The 19,252-nt window shown below is 50.3% G+C and overlaps 1 protein-coding gene across 4 annotated transcripts in view; it reads right to left on the bottom strand.

Moving 5' to 3' along the window:
• Window positions 1-2,755: 2,755 nt before the first annotated feature.
• ZBTB47 (zinc finger and BTB domain containing 47) overlaps window positions 2,756-19,252 on the bottom strand; it is a 91,448-nt gene continuing 74,951 nt past the window's right edge. For 3 of the 4 annotated variants that reach the window (XM_039527337.1, XM_039527335.1, XM_039527336.1), the window contains exons 5-6: window positions 9,803-9,947; window positions 8,346-9,259 (exon numbers count right to left, since the gene is read on the bottom strand). In XM_039527337.1, the coding sequence (XP_039383271.1) occupies window positions 8,904-9,259; window positions 9,803-9,947 (501 nt within the window). In that variant the 3' untranslated portion in view covers window positions 8,346-8,903. Of the gene's footprint in view, window positions 3,148-8,345; window positions 9,260-9,802; window positions 9,948-19,252 lie in introns of those variants that run through there. The other variant, XM_039527338.1, reaches the window with a different exon arrangement.

Below are 19,252 nucleotides of genomic sequence, written 5' to 3' on the forward strand. Positions count from 1 at the left end.
CACATACCTCCTCCAAGAAATCCTGCCACATGAGCCCATGTGCAAATCCATTCCAGAGTGGGGCTAGAGATGTATGTAGAACACAGGATCCCAAGTTTCCTGCTGGGACTGCTCTGCCAATGCAGCTGAGGAAGCTGGATTCCAACCAACTCCCAGCCACTTTCTGGGATATGTATCCTATGCTTTTGGATGTGGTGGTTCACTGAGGCTTCCTCCGGTGGAAGAGGTGGTCTACATGGAAACCATCAAAAACACACAAAACTACACTCAAAGACAGCATGAGAAGACATATTGCAGGCACTCCTTTTCTCTCACACACTGCTAATCCCAGAAGGCAAGGTTGTGTCTAGAGAATATCTCCACTCGCCATACACAGATACACTCTTTTCAATGATCGACGTTCTTGGACTCTGTCTCAGCTGCATTCAGGTGCAGCATCAATTCTTGGCTTCCTCCTGCTGTTCCCAGCCCAGGTGAGTATGTTTCCATTCAGAAAAAAGCCTTTCATCCTATCTGGAGTCCCCATACCTTGGTGGATCCAAACACATGTTGAAGTATACATTAGCACAAGCTGTTAGGCGCTCCAACATAAACAGGGGAGTACTTAACACAGCTATAATCTGACTCCATTAGTAAGAGCTATTTGTGGGCCAGTCAAGCCAGTCTCCTTCCCCTTCCCCATGCTATTAGCTTAGATCAAGCCTGGTACATGATATTAAGTAGATCTCTGTGTAATACTTTTTTCCTTAGAAGAGGGTTAATTCCCACCAGCACTTTTCTGGCATTGGGATACCAAAGACCATTTAATCAGAACCAGGTGTTTTGAGTGACATCCAGAGCCAGTCAATTCCACAACATTTGGTTCCCAAAATATTTCATCCCATGGTTCTTTAGCTCACCGGTGGTCCCTGGCTCATGGCTCGAGAATCATTGAGTAAGACAGCTTCAGCGTCCTCATCTGCTCACCCTGTAATTCTGTCCTGCAATGGAAACTGCTGATGAGTGCTGAGCAGATTCCCTTGCTCTTTAAATTCTGTACAGGAGTCAGGGTCAGGGGCCATAAAGAAGACTAGGGCTTTTCAGCTAAGGAATTAGTCCCACCCCCCAAAAAGAAAAGAAATTGTCTTATAGATAAGAGGGCCAGATCCTCAGCTGGTGGAAGCCAATGTAGCTCTACTGAAGTGGAGGGATAGCTCAGTAGTTTGAGCATTGGCCTGCGAGATCTAAAGTTGTGAGTTCAATCCTTGAGGGGGCCACTTAGAGACCTGGGGCAAAATCAGTACTTGTCCTGCTAGTGAAGACAGAGGGCTGGACTCAATGACCTTTCAGGGCCCCTTCCAGCTCTAGCAGATAGGTATATCTCCATATATATATATATATACACACACACAAGTTAATGGAATTATGCTTCTTCGCATCACCAGCTGAGGACATAGCTCAACAAATATTGACAACATGTGCATTCTCCTCAGAGGTGCTAGGTTCCTGGTACCAACAGGCTGGTTAAGACCAACGCTGTTATTCAAATAGGGACATTCTGACTCGCTGCTGGCTGGATGGGCAGACTAAATAACCTGCCTGGTCTCACTTTCCAGCTCTGACACAATTCCAGTTACAGCTGCACACAGAGACAAAAAATGAAGCCACTCAGCAGTAAGACAATGCACCGGCCTCACTAGTACAACTCCACCCACTGGCCCCCTCAACAGCCACTTCCAATAAGGCCCCAGAAAAATATGTCCGCATGTCTCCTCCTCTCTCAAGCCACCAGCTAGCATTACACACTATTCTTACAGGGCCCAACCTGGAAGTTCTTATGTGGGTGCAGCAGGATTGGGACACAAAGTACCAAATGGGCCAGTCCTGAAGAGCCCCTCTCCCCCACAGGGCTTCCTGAAAAGGGGACAAGAGATAGACAGTGATGGGCTTGAATGACAGCTAACATTTCCTTTTATAAAAGGCAGATCGTTTATTGGTTCAGGTCTTCCTCTTGCAACCTCTTTGGTAACAGTCAGAATATTACTGTGCTGGTAGGATGCAGACCCAAGGGCCTGATTCTGATCTCACACACCAGTGTGATGCCCTTGACATTAATGGGTTTACTCCCCATTTGCCCTGGTGGGAGGTCAGAATCAGGTCTCAGAGGTGACCAAAAATTCAGCCCATGGAGATGCGCAATTCCTCCTTAGCAGCTGGCAGCTACCAGAATGCAGTGGTGCCCCTCGATCTGAACAAAAGACCACCTAGATGGAAATGCACACTGGGGTCTTTTCCACAGGTCTCCCTCCAGTGTGATGGGCAGCTGCGATCTGCTCCATTTAAGGCAATTTGGTGCAACCCTTGGCGGTTCCCAACAACTTGCCCATATGGCTCTCAGCTGAGCCATATCGGCATGCGCCTGCAGTAGATGCTGGTACTCTTCCAATGGCCATCATGAGCTCCTCCATGATGGAGGAGATCCTTGCTTTCCCACCCTCCCCAGACATCAGACCATCCCAAAGAGAGTGCTGCCGTACTTGGAGTTAAAGATAAACATATATTGATTACATGTGGTAATTAAAAAAAAAGTAGTAATAATACATTTCCTAGAACATTACTTAAGATGCTTTTGGAAAGCATCCAAACTCCTCTGATCCCCTTCCCCGTATCTACACAGAATAAAGTGCTTCATTTATTTTGTTCACAACTAGTAGAGCCACCGATACACTCTTTACTTGGCATGTTTGGGCAACAGACACTGAATGCCATAAAATAATACACAGCCAAACGTCAGGCATTAGAAACTAGTCTGAGGCAAGTGAAGTGCTTGTGTTTCTTTTTCTGTCCGTTTGTTTCCTTCAAGTTCCATGCTACTGAGGTTGTTATTTTATTAGGTTCTACCCACCCCTTCCCTTCATGGATGATGTGTCTCTAGGCAGGGCTGTGGTGGAAAGCTGCTTCCATCCATGTGGACCAAAGGTGTCTGTCTGTCTGCAGAGTTAAAAATCAAGGTTGTCCAGCAGCTGATGCCAATTTGCTATTGCACTGCGTCACAGCCATCTCAGTCCGTCACCCCTCTGGCTGCGTTCTCGTTATGGCTGTCGGCCAGGGGGCCAGTCCTGCTTTATGAAGAATATATGAGGCAAACCGGTCTGGGCTACCAGGTTCCTGGGAAATTGAAAACAAAGATAATCCCCACCATTGCCCCCTCCCTGCAGGTTCAACCCAAGAAAATGAAGCTGGGGGAGTGGGCAGGTGTGAGTGTGTGTGCAGAGTTGTTTGCTGAACGTTCATTAACTGCTAGTGGAAATAAAGCCCCTCTCAGACTCGTAGCGCATTGAAGGAGGGATGCGAGGGGTTAAGGTGCAAGAATTCAAATAATAAAAAGATTGAAAACAACAGGCCAAATTTCTCCCCTGGTTGAACTCAAGAGGCTTTCTAGGAGTTCTACCAGAGACGAACATGGGCCAATACGTTTCTGGAACCATTCGCTTCAGCTCTTGGTACGGTCACAAAAATACCCAAATTAACACATTTAGACTCAATAAGGGTGTAGACAAAAGGATTCAGAGATAGCACAGGAGTCCTGGAGGCATCTCTCCGTCCTGGCCTTGGAGCCCCAGGGATCTGGCTCCCTAAGTGTTCGTGTGCATGCCCTGCTCTGCTGTCTCCAAGCTGCTCTCTGGGCAACATTTTAAAATGAAACCAAATGGGCAAACAGGCATGGATGGGTTCTTTATGCACCTGTGTCTGCCCGTATCACCAAGTGGCTGGATTCTCCTCCCGCTTACACCTGTTTAACGCTGGCTTCAGTGGGGTCACGGCCAGGTCCTCTTGTGGCGCGCTGTGGCAGCTTTAGTAAGACACGCAACAACTCACCTGCACATCTTAGGCAATCCAAAATAGTGTCCTCCATGCGCCGTGACCTTGCATGTGCGGCGCATGCGAGGGCACGCTGAACGGAGGATGCCATTTTGTTCTACAGAATGGGGTCCTCCGGGGGCATGCTCAGCCAGTTGTGCATGCAATGCAAGTTTTGCGTACACAGACGGCATCCCTCTGGATTTACCCCAGTCTGTGAGGAAGAACAGGCCCCTGAGACAGGCACACTGAGAAACTGCAGCAGGCTGGGGGAAGAAGTGAGCAATTCCAATCGGATTCTAGGCAATCAATGACTTTCCTTTTTGGATAGTGTGGGTTTGTGGGAGTAGATTCAGTGCTGGGGAAAGGAACCAGTTTCGCAGCCCTGGAGGCTGACATTTTCTGGCCATGCTCACCTGCCTCAACCCTGACGTGGAAGAGTAGGAGTGGCAGGGGAAATCAGTGCGCACGGCCCTTTCTTTCCATGACTTCTGTTGAGACTGCCACAAGGGCTAGGCAAGAGGGACAATGATGGAGGTGGCTTTTAATGACATGAACTCCAAGCCACTGGGATGAGACCATCAAACCCCCCATGGCATAGGCCTTCAGCCAGCCATCCTCAGAGGATAAGACCTTCCAGTCATGACCAACTTGGGTTGGGTTCACTCCAGTGACCTAAATGCCTGAGGGTCTCTAGCTCATTGTCAAGCTCTTGAGCCATCAGGTCTCCTTGCAGACACATGTGATATCTAAAAGATGTTGGACAGTCCTAACAAAACCCAGGATGCTGAACCTGTGGAAGCAGCTGAGTAGGACACCCTGTCCCATGGGATATCTGCCCCTGATCTGAGGTGCTCGCAGCCATACCGGCAGCCCATTCAGCAGCCGCCTCACTTTACATGAAGCAGAACCAGACTGTTTGCGAGCACAGAATCTGCAATACAAGACATTAATTGACTGCAGTATAGAGGCTGCGGCTGACACAGGTGACAGAAGGGGGTCAATGGATGTGAAAAGCGATGTGCCTTTCCAAGCCAGCTGGTGCTCTAACGAGGAGGTGCCAGATGTGGGGGGCAGTGCTGGAGGTGCACTTGGTGCGCCAAGCAGGAGTGAAGTGGATCAGTCATTTAAAGTCACAAGTCAGCAGTCTAGCCCTAGTCAGCAATGCACTTAAGCTCACGCTTAACTTTAAGCACATGGTTAAATCCCGTTGACTTCAATGAGGCTTAAACACATGTCCATTAAATAAAGATGGATGCCTGCATGTGTTAAATGCTTTGATGAGTTGGGGCTATTAAGGCACGCCGTTGCAGCTTCCGCCTTAGCCAGCCGCGGCTCAGAACCTCCACGCATGTAGGAGTCTCGACTGAAGCTATAAAGCCAACAGAACAAATTGCTAATGAGAAAGGGCTTCTTCAGCTATGTGTGTCTTCTCCCTCCTGCTTCCCTTTTTCATATCCCCATGGCAGTGCTCACATTGCCAACTATGAATCTGGCCAATATATTTCAGTACAGCCTTTTCTCCTACACCCTGCTCCACCACACACTGGGACCAGGAGATACATGAGGGGCAATAAAATGACCACAGTCAGCACTGCCTTCTGCCACTCTGCAAGGTGCTGAGCAGCTCTTAGAGCAGTGCAAAACACCCCCCAACACACACCAATGGGAGTTCAAGGTGCCTCCTGGGAGGTGCTTAGAGTCTTGCAGAATCTAGCCTTGAGGGTTTGTTTGGACGAGGGAAAGCCTCTAGCCTAGGGTAATTACATCAGTGTGGTTACACCATTGCAGCCTTCTAAAGTACAGACACCACACTGCTGCAAAACGGGGCTTATCCTGGGGTAAGTCACACAAGTGCAAGCCCCATTTTAGGCCATGGGAGGTAACAAAAAAGCCATTCTAGACAGGGCCTAAATGATCTGCCATTCCCTGACCATGGCACATGCCAGCCACATGACATCAGGGTTATAAGCTGTACTCCACGAGTGTGGAACGGTCCTTAATAAGTGAAATGCAAGATGAGAGTTGTCCGTGTAAGAGACAGAAAAGCCCACCTACATGATGCAGCTTCAGAGAGACCCAGCAGAGGCCGGGATGGGTACTGTTCTGCTGCACTTCAGTGACCTGAGCTGTCCCCCCCCAGAGGCCAATGCAAAAAGGCTTCCCTAGTCTGAAATGGCACTCTAAGTAACGTGGCACAACCCCGCATCAGTCAAGCAGTATCATGGAGTCAGGAGAGGGAGTTAAATTTGCCGGACCGGAAGCTCACATGGGCTTGCAACATTTGATAAGGCGCTTGTCCTTCTTGCCAGGCCCCATCACCAATAAGGCAGCCTCTGGCTAGAGGGCCACTGAATTCTAGTAGCCAACTCCATGCTAACACCCTCAAATGCACTTCCTCTGTACAAAGGCTTACTGTGCCGTGACCGAAGGCAAAACTGGACTCCTAAAGGAGAGTAAAGTACTGGGGCTGGGGGGCATGAGACATGAACGGAGGAAAATGAGATGAACCACCGCCCTTCCTTGGTACTACGGGCAGGTTATCAGATCTGGTGTGCAGACTTCAGGCTAAGCAGACTCCCGAGCACACACCGGGGAGCGTATTTTCAATAACGGTAAGGCACTATTATGAAGAGTAACTTCCAGGGAAGTCCAGCTGAGGACTAGATCCTGCTGCGCCATTCAGGCTGGAGTGGAACGACTTTCCAGCCTGCTTTTTAGTCTAAAGACCAACGGAGAGATCACCACGGGAATGCTCCAGCTCCACCACCAGAGCCCACACACAGCTCCAGACCACTTCCTAGCAACGCGGGGCTCATTTCTAGCATCGGAGCTGGGATTATCATGGGTCTTAACTCCTTTGGGGAAAAAATCATATCCAGCTAGTGAATCCTTTCATTAAACCCAGCTGTCTGGGTTGGGGCTTTAGTCTAACAAATTGCAGAGGAAGTGGGGGGCGGGGGGTGGAATCCCGGTTGGAAAGGAAGACATAACAAGGGCTGCTAACAAGAGCAGGCTGTGATGGTGGGTTTTGAGACGTGGGCCCCTGTCCACTAATACGCAGCCCCCTAACTCATAACTTAGTTGGGAATTGGTCCTGCTTTGAGCAGGAGGTTGGACCTGATGACCTCCTGAGGTCCTTTCCAACCCTGAGATTCTATGATTCTATGTCATGTGGGCCACTGGAGATGCCAGATAGTGGTAACGTCTCATCCTCCCTAACCTGGCTTGGATTTCAGCCATGACCAGGGGATTCCTGTAATGAAGTGGTGAACTCATCGAAAGCTCTCTCCTGCAGTACCAGCCTTTCAGGACAAGGGACGGGCTCAAACACAAATATGCTAGATTACATGTAACAGTCACTACCTCTGTAGCTGCCATGAAATATTACCATCCTTTGTTTTCGTAGCCTGTGTCACTTAGAAACCCCCCTCCACTATGCACAGAATAACATAGCATCTCTGCCTTTCCTTATGACTATTCCTGCGGCTGACTCACTGTGTGAAATAGCCCCCGCGCCAATCTCACAGGGATTCTAGCTCTCATGCATTTTTGCATCTCTGTGTGCCCATGTCTTGTGCAGTTTTCCCAGAGAATGATGATTTGGGCTGAAACACCCATTATGGTGGCTAGAGCCAGGTTACCAAAGGCTTGGTCTATGCTGCAATCAGAGGGGTGTGACGGCAGCGCATGCAGACATACCAAAGGCTCGCTTTGATCGAGCTAGCTCAAATAACAACAGCAGTGACGCTACGCTGCTACAGACTAGCTGTTCGAGTACGTAGCCAGGACCCTGGATGGGCTTGCATGGCCCATGCTGCTGCAGATTCAGTGCAAGTGTTCTTCAAGCCAGCTAGATCAAAGTTAGCTCAGGTACGTCTACAGGTGCCGCAGTGACACCCCTGACAGCAGCACAGACGTACCCAAAGTGTGCAATGTGGCAACCTTTACCTTTACCACAGCCTGCAAAGACTACAGCTCCCAGCATGCTATGTTCCTTCCTTCACCCAGCAAAAAGCCATTCAGAATGGCACTGCATGCTGGGACTTGTAGTCTTTTCAGGTGGTTTCAGCGGCGTACTAAAGAGGGGCACAACCCTGATTAAACATTTCGCACAGGATGCAGCGCAGACAAGTTCCTGACTAATAGCCACAGGCAAAGCTAAAAGTGCTGCCTCACGAGACAAAAACACCTAAAAAAAACCAGGGCCGCCCAGAGGATTCAGGGGGCCTGGGGCAAAGCGGGGGAGCTGCAGCGCTTGTACTCACACGGTGGCGGTCCGGGTCTTCGGCGGCATTTCGGCGGCGGGGGCCCTTCAGTCACTCCACGTCTTCAGCAGCACTGAAGGGCCCCTTGCTGCCGAAGACCCGGAGCGATTGAAGGGCCCCTGGCTGCCGAAATGCCGCCGAAGACCTGGACCACCGTGGGGCCAGGGCTCGAGGGGCATTTCGGCGGCGGGGGGCCCTTCGGTCGCTCCATGTCTTCGGCAGCACTGAAGGGCCCCCCCGCTGCCGAAGACCCTGACCGCCACTGGACCAGGGTTTGTGGGGCCCCTGTGGGGCCCGGGGCATATTGCCCCACTTGCCCCTCCCCCTCTGGGCGGCCCTGAAAAAACCCTTACTGCTGCCGTAAGGAACTAGTGAAAATGGCTCTATGGGGCTGAGCGTGAGCTGTGCACTGTTAGTCTAATGTAATCGCACGGAACATGGAGGACCACGTGCAAGCGGGAAGACATTGTGTTAAGCGTTACCCTGATACAACAGTGCACTAGGCGGCAGAGGTAAACCAGCTCAGCAACAATGCCTGGTGAGGCGGGAGGAGGACTCTGAGCAGGGCTTGGGAAACGCTAAAGCCATGGAAGGAGGAGGGAAGGAAGAGCCGTTTGTCTACACCCTGATTGAACGTCCTTTCGACGGAAGGCTGATGGGCTCGTCATAAAACCAAGGGGGGTAAAAAATTGAAAGAGAGAGAATGAACCGCCTCCCTCCTTCTCCCCGCGTCACGCCGACGAGCAGCCCGCTGGGCACTCCCCGCGTGGCAGAGCAGTCCGGGCGCACGCTGGCCTAGTTGTTCGAATTGACCCGCCCGGCTGGGAACAGGGGAGGCGGTGGCGGTAGGTGCGGAGGAGGGGGCACGGGGTGGAGCAGCGGCAAAGTGAGTGAGTGAGGCGAGGGGGCACCCTGGGGAGCGGAGAGGCCGCCGCCATTGTTGGCGGGGTTGGTGGTGTCCGAAGCCAGGGGGTTGCTGACCCGGAAGCACTTCTCCTTGTGGGCCTTGAGCATGTTGGAGAAGCGGAAACGCTGGCCGCACACGTCGCAGGGGTAGGGCTTTTCTCCCGTGTGGGTCCGGCGGTGGCGCTTCATGTTGGGGCGGCTGGTGAAGCTCTTGCCGCAGATCTCGCAGATGTAGGGCTTCTCACCTGGGGGATGAAAGGACGGCTGGTTTAGGGACCGCTCCCATCTCTGCGTGGGGGTGCCAATCTCCCCCACTTAGCTCAGGAGTGCTGGAGTTCCTCCCAAACCCATCAATGCCATTCCCAGCTCACCAACAGAGCCCAGACTGGGGAGCTCCCTCCCCGGCTCGGAGGTGAGTTCCTCCCCTCCATAGGGTGGGGACCAGCAATCCCAAGCTCCATCTCCCACCTCGAGCCAGATTTGCACTGGGCCGGCTCACGATCACCCAGCCCTTTGACAGAGCAGCAGGGCTACACAGGGATCTCATCGGCTACAGCTCCTAGGCATCGCTAATGTTCCCATCCCATTATTATCCAGGCACCAATGAACTGCCCGTCGCAGAACAGAACCTGCCCTGACACACCAGAATGGGGGGCGGAAGGGGAGCAGCAGAGATATTCCCTGCTCCACATCCCCAGAGGTTCTCGGGGGAGGCAAACACTAAAGCAGGGTGCCCCCGATGCCCTGTTGCTTGGGGTTGGGAAGTTGGATATTGGGGAAGTTCTCACCCGTGTGTGTTTTCATGTGCTCATCGAAATACTGTTTCATGTTGAAGTCCTTTCCACACCACTGGCACATGAACTGCTTGTGTCCGATGTGGATGCTCATGTGAGAGCGCAGCTGGTACTTGTACTGGAACCGCTCGTTGCAGTTCTGGAAGGGAGAGGATGAAGTGAGAGACAAGGGCAGGTGGCTGAACAGCAACAGCCCAGAACAGGAGTGGAGAGGGTTCTCAGCAGCAGCAATCTCTCGCTCGTTCAAGCTCAGTCATGGGTAGTGATCGCTGTTTTACAGAGGGGAAACTGAGGCTCTGAGAGGTTAAGTGACTTGTCCCAGGTTCACGAGAAGTCAGTGGCAGAATAATGACTCCTAGATATGAACTAAATTTTATCATGAGACATTCCAAATAACTAGGCTTATGATTAGGGGGCAAATCCTGATGCCTTTACTCAACTTTTATTAAGCCCTTGCTCGGTTTTTATTAAGACCTCTCCTAAAGACTTGAGGATTAATAGGTCAAACAGTAATTCAGCCATGCATGTTGCACTAAATCCTGAAAGGGCTCCAGCTTCCCAGAAAGAATCCCTCTTGGGCTGAGCTAAAAGCTTGTCTGATTTAAGAGAAAGTGATTTTATCTTCAATGTCCTACATGGTGCTTCACAGAACAAAGTTGTTATCTGAAGCGCACACCGAGTCTTCCCTTACAGGGAGAGGAAGAGGTAGTGGGTGTGCAGACAGTAGATGGCTAAGAGGACGAGCAATCCAGGGCGGTGACGGGGGAACATTCAGCAGATAACCTAGCGCACTTTACATCCTTTTCACTAAAACAACTACTTACCAACTCATCACCAATTCTAAAAGTATTTTAATCTGCAGGACTAGCTAAAAACATTTCTCTAAACAACAAAAATAAAATAAATAAAATAAAAGCAAAGAATTAAAATGATACACTTTGCCTCAAGAATTTGCGGAAAAACTATCACACAATTTTTTTTCATACTATATCCACATCATAAAGTTGCAGAATAAGCGCATTAATAGTAGGTCAGGATTAGAGCTGGTCAGGAAACAGAATTTCTGTCCCATGGGAAAGTTCAACATTTCATCCCACATCAGGATGAAAAGTCAAATATTTTATGGAACAGAAATTCCAAAAGAGTTTGATTTGGAAACATCAAAACAAAATGTTAAATAGTGTCAAAATTATTATATAATATAACAGTAACATTATTATAATATAAAAATATAAAGTTACTAAAACAAATTGTTTGGAAACTTTTGCATTGAAAATTTCATCAAAATCCCAGGAAACATTTCCATGTTGACAAAACAGCATTTTCTGATGGAAAAATGCTGACCCTCTCTAATGCTAATATTGTTCACTGCATCCCAGAAGATCCAGGAACACTTTACATACTATGGGCCAGCTCCAGCTGCTGTTAATTAGCCTAGCCCCATTGACTTCTATAGAGTTATGCCGATTTACACCAGCTGAGGATCTGGACTGATACCAAGCTACTGCACTCTAGGGTGAACAGCAAGAGCCAGCACACAGATGCATGATGCCAGCAATGGGAAGGGGACACATATTGCCCAAGGACAACAGATCAAAACCTTCCTCTTATGAAAAGAATCATGGGATTGTTAGTGTCTGAGTGGTGCAGATGGAAGCACAGATATTGGGTCTCATCCTAGAAAGACCTCCATGCTGTCAATGGCATGGACTGCACTGGATCTACCTTGAAGTGAGAGAGATAAGGTGGGTGAGGTCTCACCTTTTATTGGCCCAACATCTGTTGATGAGAGAGACATGCTTTCGATCTCCACAGAGCTCTTTTTCTGGTCTGGGAAACGTACTCAGAGTGTCCCAGTTAAGTACAAGGTGGAGCAGCTTGTTAAGCATAAAGAGCTAACACACGTTGCAAGAAACCATTCAAAATGAAGTCTGCATGCACACGACAAGGCGTTAGTGGGTTACAGATTGTAATAATGAGACATTAAACCAGTAGCGCTACTGAGTCCATGATTTTTGGTGTCTAGCTGAGTTATGAATTTAAGCTCCCAGGCTCGTCTTTTGAAGGCGTTGTGCAGGTTTCCTTTTAGGATTAGGACTGAGAGGTCAGATATGGAGTGATCACTCCATGGAAAGTGTTTGCCCATGGGTGATAGGGTGTTTTTGTCTTTTATCATTTTACTGTGAGAGTTCATTCGAGAGTGTAGTGATTGTCTCTGGTTTCAGCCACATAGTTGTTGGGACATTTGATGCATTGGATGAGGTACACCAGATGTTGTGATAGGCACGTGTAGGACCCCCGGATCTTGAATGGTGCGTTATGGGGGGGTATTGATCATCATAGCGGTGGAGATATGTCTGCAGATTTTACATCTGTTGTTCTGGTGCCATGTTCAATTGGCCTGTCCTGGTCTGTGGGGAGCTTGCTTCTGATGATAAGCTAGGTGAGGTTGGGGAGTTATTTGAAGGCCAGAAGAGCAGCTTCAGGAAAGATTTCTTTGAGGATCGAGTCCCCATCAGGCATGGATTGTAACTGTTTGATGATACCCCATATAGGTTCCAATGTGGGATGGTAGGCATGGGAGGTGGTAGGTGTGTAATCAGTGGGGTTTTTTCCACTGTATTGAAGCAGGTTCTCTTGGAGATTCAGAGAGACCTATTCCATGATGTGATCCACTTCTCTGAGGGAGTGTCCTTGCTTGGTGAAGGCAGTTTTGAGTGTGTTAACACTTGTATCCCAGACTTTCGCTCATATTCTGGGGTAGCTAGGTGCCTGGCTGCAGATAACCAATTTCTTGGTGCGTCTGGGGCAGGGCTGTCCTTAGGCATATGCAGAATATGCAGCTGTGTAGGGCACCATGAAATTTGGGGCTGGCACTGGCAGCAGGGGTCAGGCCTACCCCTGCACTCACCAGCAGTGGCAGGAAGCAGAGCAACCCAGCCCCAGCCCGGTCCACTCCGCTGGCTCCACACTGTGTTGCTCTGCTTCCCGACTCTGGTGAGTGCGGGGTGGGGGGGACCTCTTCCCCCAAACCCCCTCCCCCGAGCGACATGGCTGGGGCAGGTCGTTACACTTCCTGCTGCCGACGCCAGCCCCCCGCTAATCCCCCGGGCTGCTCCGGACCTGTGGGGCCCCCCAAAGCGGGCCCACAGCTCCTGCCTCCGTTGCCCCACAGGCCTTGAGCGCAGTCCAGACCCTCTGCGGGAGGGAGGGGAGAGAGAGGAGGAGCAGGTGCTCGGGCTGCGTAGGACACCATAATTCGTAGGGACGGCCCTGGTCTGGGGGGTGGGTTGTGGATCTGTGGAAGTTGTATGTGGTGATTTGTGGGTTTCTTGTATATAACTGTCCGTAGGGTTTGATTGTTGAAGCTGCACATGGTGTCCAGGAAGTCGACGCTGGTATGGAAATGTTCCAGACAGAGTTTGATCAAAGGGTGGCACAAAGACCGACGCTGACCAGGCTGGGATTAAAATGACTTCTCTGTGTAATTTATTTGATTGAATTTTTAATCTCAGAAACAAACACCATTTGTTTGGCAGACCAAAGGCCAGGTGCCCCTCGTCTCATTGCCAGGGTATGAAACATGTGGTCTTCCCCGTGCAGCTCTCTGTGACAGAATATACCCTTGTGTCCACTACTGTAATAATCTTGTTACAAAGTAAGCCGTGCAAACTATCCTCTGAAAACTCATAATCTGCTGGTCATTACTGTCCCAATAAAATATGTGTGGCAACACTGTATGTAAAGTATAAGAGTCCACTGTATGCTGTTACTAAAGCATGTTCCATGTCTAGGGAGTGGCCAGACCAGTTCCTCAGAGAAAATGGGGAAGCTGGCATCTCGACCAGGTGTAAACCAGGCCAATGGGCCATTACCTGCTAAATGGCCATTCTTTGGGCAGGAAAGGGAGCATGGGGGAAAAATCTACATCTTAGCAAAGAGACAGCTTGGGGTTCCCGTCCACAGACACTGCCTGTTGCCATACTCCCAGCTGGAGATGCTTCTCAAAGGGGGAGAGGACTATAAAAAGAAAGGGGAGACACCCCCAAAGCATCACACCTCCTCTCTCACTCTCGGTCCAGCAATTTGCTGCACCAGAAGGAACATAGGAAGCAGCCATTACACAGGAGAAGGGGTCCTGGCCTAAGACGTTTGGCCAGTAAGACTGCTGAGAGCATATGGTGGGGAAAAGTTAGCTTTGAATTTTAACCTAGATTGTTAAATTAGCCATTAGTTGTGTGTTATCTTCATTTTTCTTGTAACCATTTCTGACTTTCATGCCTAATTACTTGTACTCACTTGAAATCTATGGGCACATCTACACGTAAAACACTGCATCAGGGCAGCTGTAACACTGTAGTGCTTTAGGGAAGATGCTCTACACCGACGGGAGAGAGCTCATCCATCAGCGTAGCTAATCCACGGGGGAAGCTCTCCTGCCAACATAGCATTGTCTACATGAGGAGTTAGGTCGGTAGAACTACGTCATGCAGGGGCTGGATTTTTCGCACCCCCGAGCAACATTGTTATAGCGATATAGGTCTGTAGTGTAGACCAGACCTACCGCTCTGTAGTTAATCAACTTGTTTTATTGTTTTATGTAAACCAGGTGTGTCTGAATTGATGTTTTGGAAATTTCATTTGAGGTAACAAGATTTGTGCATATCATTTCTACTAATAAAATGACGGACTTTATAAAAGCTTGTACTGTCCAGGAGAGGGCTGGGCAGTACAGGACGTGCATGGCTGGGGGGGAAGAGGGGGAACCAGGAACCGGGGGGTGTTGGGGTCACCCTGCAATAAAAGCAGGCTGGTAAGAGCCAAGGTGTGGCTGGCTGGCTGGCTGCAGCATGCACAGACATATGCAGGAGTGATTTACATGCTGGAAGCTGTATGTGAGCAGTCCAGACTGGAGGGTATAGCAGGAAGGCATTGTATTGGGAACCCCAAGTTAGAGGGCAAGGGGACACAGCTACTCCCTAGTCTGGATTGTACTCTTTGTATGTCACACTCTCCCACCATGATGGTTAAAGAGATGACTTACATTCACACAACATCTTTCAGCCTGGAGAACCCACAAGTGCTCACAGTCTGTATATTCAGGAATCACTTGCCTATCCTGCGATGCAGCCAGCTCCCTCGGGAGTGGACTGCCGTGGCTATTTTGTACCAGTAATGGTGCAACATCTTTTTAGGTAGGGAAGAGACTTCCTAAGCTGATGATGCAGGGGGAATTTCAAGAGGTGGGACATGTACCCAATGGAATTTGTCCGGGACCCTGGGGCTCTCACAGAATGCACAGTGGGACTTTCGATGACCACAAGTGTCAGCGCTTTGGTTTTCCGTCTCATCCGAAGGAGTGCACACATCACCTCAGTGCTCCTCAACACCACACCGAGGCCCTGGTCCAGGGCTGACTCAGAGGGAAGAATGCCACCTGCTCAGTCAGCGACCCTCGCTCCCGTGAAAGAACAATAGCTACTTCAACTAGTGTAACTGCAAAGTCACAAGGGCTCCCATTCATCCTGTTTCATGCTTGACGAGGATTTAGCAGCAGGGTCAGGATAAATTATTGCACAATTAAGGGCTGAAGTGTGGCTTCCCACCTTCCGTTGACGCAAGTGGCTTGGTGACATAACTGCAGGTCCTACATTCCTAAGCAGGGTCGAGGAGAATGGAAGGATCAATAAATAGATGGACAATTATCCCAGACTACAAGAGTGGTTAAGACTCCTATTCAAATGCATTAGAGCAAGAGGATTTACTGTATTGCTGCTCAGCTCTGGAGGAAGCAGAGAAGACACCTTGTTCTATGTAGTTGTGGACACTGGAAAGCAAAATGGTCATTTTCTGCACGTCAGGTCAGGAAGTGCACATAGCTAGGCTGCATCCCAGGGAGCTTACATGCATGACCCCAGCCTTGGGCAGCTCTCCAAGCTCCCCAGGCATGGCCAGTAGAACCCAGAAGATAAAAAGAAACAGTAAAACAGGTGTACTATTCGCAGCCTGCTGACAAGGAACTTTCACATGAGCCAGTTTGTACCTTGCTACCTTCCAGGGCCAGAATACAAGCCAAAGCTCCAGCGAGCTCACAGCTTCACATGGTTCCCTCCACCAACTCTGTGGCTTGGAAGAAGTTTTTGCATTCCTACAAGAAAAGCAGCTAGATTATTCAGCACTTTTTTTTTTGACTGTGCAGTTTTCCAGTGGTGAATTTATGCCCCAGCAGCAGTTGTGTGGCCATTTAGGGAAATTGGATAAAAGCAGATAGTGACCCTGCATCTGTAGTGGCTGGAAGAACCATGGAATTCAGAATGATTGTAGCTGCAGAATACAGGATTCTCTGAATTCAAACGCACCATTGTTTTAATGTGTCTTTTACATCAATACACTTCAATATCCTGTGGATGGGTGATGTACTAGTACCAGGTGGAATCCATGTGCCCCTGTAGGAGCCCTGAAATCAGGCACTCCCATTAAGAAACATTTTGATAACCATTCATCAGACCAGATGATTACACGTGTCCTTTCCAGCCTTGAAATCTACAGCACTTATCCAAGCCCCTGTTACCATAGCATCTGTGCACCTCACATTCTTTAATATCTTTATCCCCATGGCAACCCTGTGAAGTAGGACTGTGCTGTTGTCCCCATTTTACAGATGGGGGAAACTGAGGCACAGTGAGACATCACTGGCAGAGCAGGGACTTGAACTCAGGTCTCAGGCTAGTGCCTTAACCACTGGACCATCTATCCTGCTCTGGCTGTTGTTAAACCTCTGACTGCCAGAAGCTGGGACTTGATGACAGGCAATGGCTCACTTGATAATTCCCTCTGAATCACCTGGCATTGGCCCCTGTCCGCAGACAGGATACAGGGCTACATGGACCATTGGTCTGACCCAGTGTGGCCATTCTTATATTCCTCTCCTCTCTGTACATTTACCAGCCTCTCCAAACCAGCAGTGTGCTGGAACACAGCATAATTCACTCCCCACCTAGGGGCCAAAAGAACCCTAATCTGTTGATCTTCAGGGCGTGCTGCAAAGCCCACCTCCTCCTCCAGGCTTTTGGGGAAAGGGAAGGAAAGCCAAAGGCTGGGTGTAAATGCAAGGCTGGGAACCAGTTGCCAGATGAAAGGATTTCCCTGCCTTGTCCCTTTTTCAACTTGAGACACCTGCCTGGCTTGCTTCCAGCTTTCTGCACCTATAACAGATGTAGAAAGCACCTGGAGATTTTGGAGTGATGCTTTTCAGTTACTTAGCTATTGAACGAAAACAGCATTTAACACGTACCCACGTTTCAAATGTGTGCAACGACAACAATGGCATACGCAATGCCCTCCCAGCCTAACCGCGGGAACCAGTTGTTAAATTTAGAAGCCCTTTTAGAACCAGTTGTCCTGCGCGGGCTTATAAATTTAACAACTGGTAAGTTGAAGTGACCCAGGAGCATAGCTGGGGCGGGAGCAGGGGGACCGGCTGCTTCACCTGAGCACATTATCCAAAAGTGGCACCTTAGGCACCGACCCCGTGGGTGCTCCAGCTCCCCACCCTGCCCCCCAGCCCCAGCTCACCTCCGCTCCACCTCCTCCCCTGAACGCTCCCCCCCACTTCCCGCGAATCAGCTGTTCGCGCGGGAAGCCTGGGAGGGCGGAGAAGCAGTGCAGCGGTTTTGCGCTCAAGCCCAGGGAGGCGGAGACAGAGCAGAGGTGAGCTGGGGCAGGGGGGATGCCTGCACCGCAGCAGGTAACCCAGGGAGGGGCATGCACAGGAACCACTCCCCGCCCCAGCTCACCTCTGCTCTGCCTCCCTGGGCCTGAGCGCGAAGCCACTGCTTGCTTCTCCGCCCTCCCAGGCTTCCCGCGCAAACAGCTGATTCGCAGGAAGCGGGGGGGGGGGGGGCTGCGAGCTCGGCCTGACCTGGTGCTCCAAGTGCTACGCGGCAGCGGTGTGGCCCAGCTCCAGCCGAGCGGCGCAGCTGTAGCACCTCCAGGCAGCACGGTAAGGGGGCAGGGAGCGGGGAGGTTGGATGGAGGGCAGCGGAGTTCAGGGGTGGTCGGGGTTGGAGGGTGGATAGGGTCGGGGCGGTCTGTGGGCGGGGAACTGGGGGGTTGAATGGGGGCAAGGGTCCAGGGGGAGCAGTCAGGAAGGAGCAGGGGTTGGATGGGGCAGAGGGAGGCAGTCAGGGGCAGGGGTTACAGGGGCGGTCAGGGAACAGGGAGAAGGGGTGGCTGGATGGGGCAGGGGTCCCGGGGGGGCATCAGGAACGAGAGGAGGGGTTGGATGGGGCAGCGGGGGGCAGTCAGGGGACAGGGAAGGGGGTGGATGGGGCAAGGGTTCCGGGGGGCCATCAGGAATGAGAAGAGGGGTTGGATGAGGTGGCAGGGGCAGTCAGGGGACAGGGAAGGGGTGGATGGGGTAGGGGTCCTGGGGGCATCAAGGAATGCAGGGGTTGGATGGGGCAGGAGTCCCAGGGAGCGGGGGCAGGCCACGACCCCCTTGTGGGGTGAGAAGGGAACTGGTTGTTAAGATTTTGGCAGCTCATCACTGCTCCCAAGTTCTTAATTCAAACAATGTTCTGTTTATTACCATTAAAAAAACAATTATAGAAAGGCAGGGGAGAGCACCAGAGCAAAGAGGCTTCCAGTGCGGGGCTCTCTTTGCATCCATCGAGTAGCAACTGCAGAGGTGGTGCAAGCTACCCACAATGCTGCCTTCTCAAGGTGCTTCAACGCAGAGCCTGGATGACCAACTCAGTGGGCGAGACGGTCATTCGGTCTCGTGCCCATTCAATCCTTGGCTCCCTCTCCTTATTCAGGCAATGAGAACATAAGAACGGCCATTCTGCATCAGACCAAAGGTCCATCTAGCCCAGTATCCTGTCTTCCGACAGTAGCCAATGCCAGGTGCCCCAGAGGGAATGAACAGAACAGGGAATCATCAAGTGAGCCATCCCCTGTCGCCCATTCGCAGCTTCTGGCCAACGGTCACTAAGGACACCATCCCTGCCCATCCTAGCTAATAGCCATTGATGGACCTATCCTCCATGAACTTATCTAGTTCTTTTTTTAACCCTTTTATAGTCTTGGTGTTCACAACATCCTCCGGCAAGGAGTTCCACAGATTGACTGTGTGTTGTGTGAAAAAATACTTCCTGTATGTTTGTTTTAAACTTGCTGTCTATTAATTTCATTTTGTGGTCCCTATTTCTTGTGTTATGAGAAGGAATAAATAACACTTCCTTATTTACTTTCTCCACACCAGTCATGATTTTATAGATCTCTGTCATATCCCCCCTTAGTCGTCTCTTTTCCAAGCCCCAAAATCCCAGTCTTATTAATCTCTCCTCATACAGCAGCTGTTCCATACCCCTAATCATTTTTGTTGCCCTTTTCTGAACCTTTTCCAAGTCTAATGTATATTTTTTGATCTGGGACGACCAC

The sequence above is a fragment of the Mauremys reevesii genome, linkage group 2 (genome assembly GCF_016161935.1).
Source record: "Mauremys reevesii isolate NIE-2019 linkage group 2, ASM1616193v1, whole genome shotgun sequence".
Classification (NCBI taxonomy): Eukaryota; Metazoa; Chordata; order Testudines; family Geoemydidae; genus Mauremys; species Mauremys reevesii.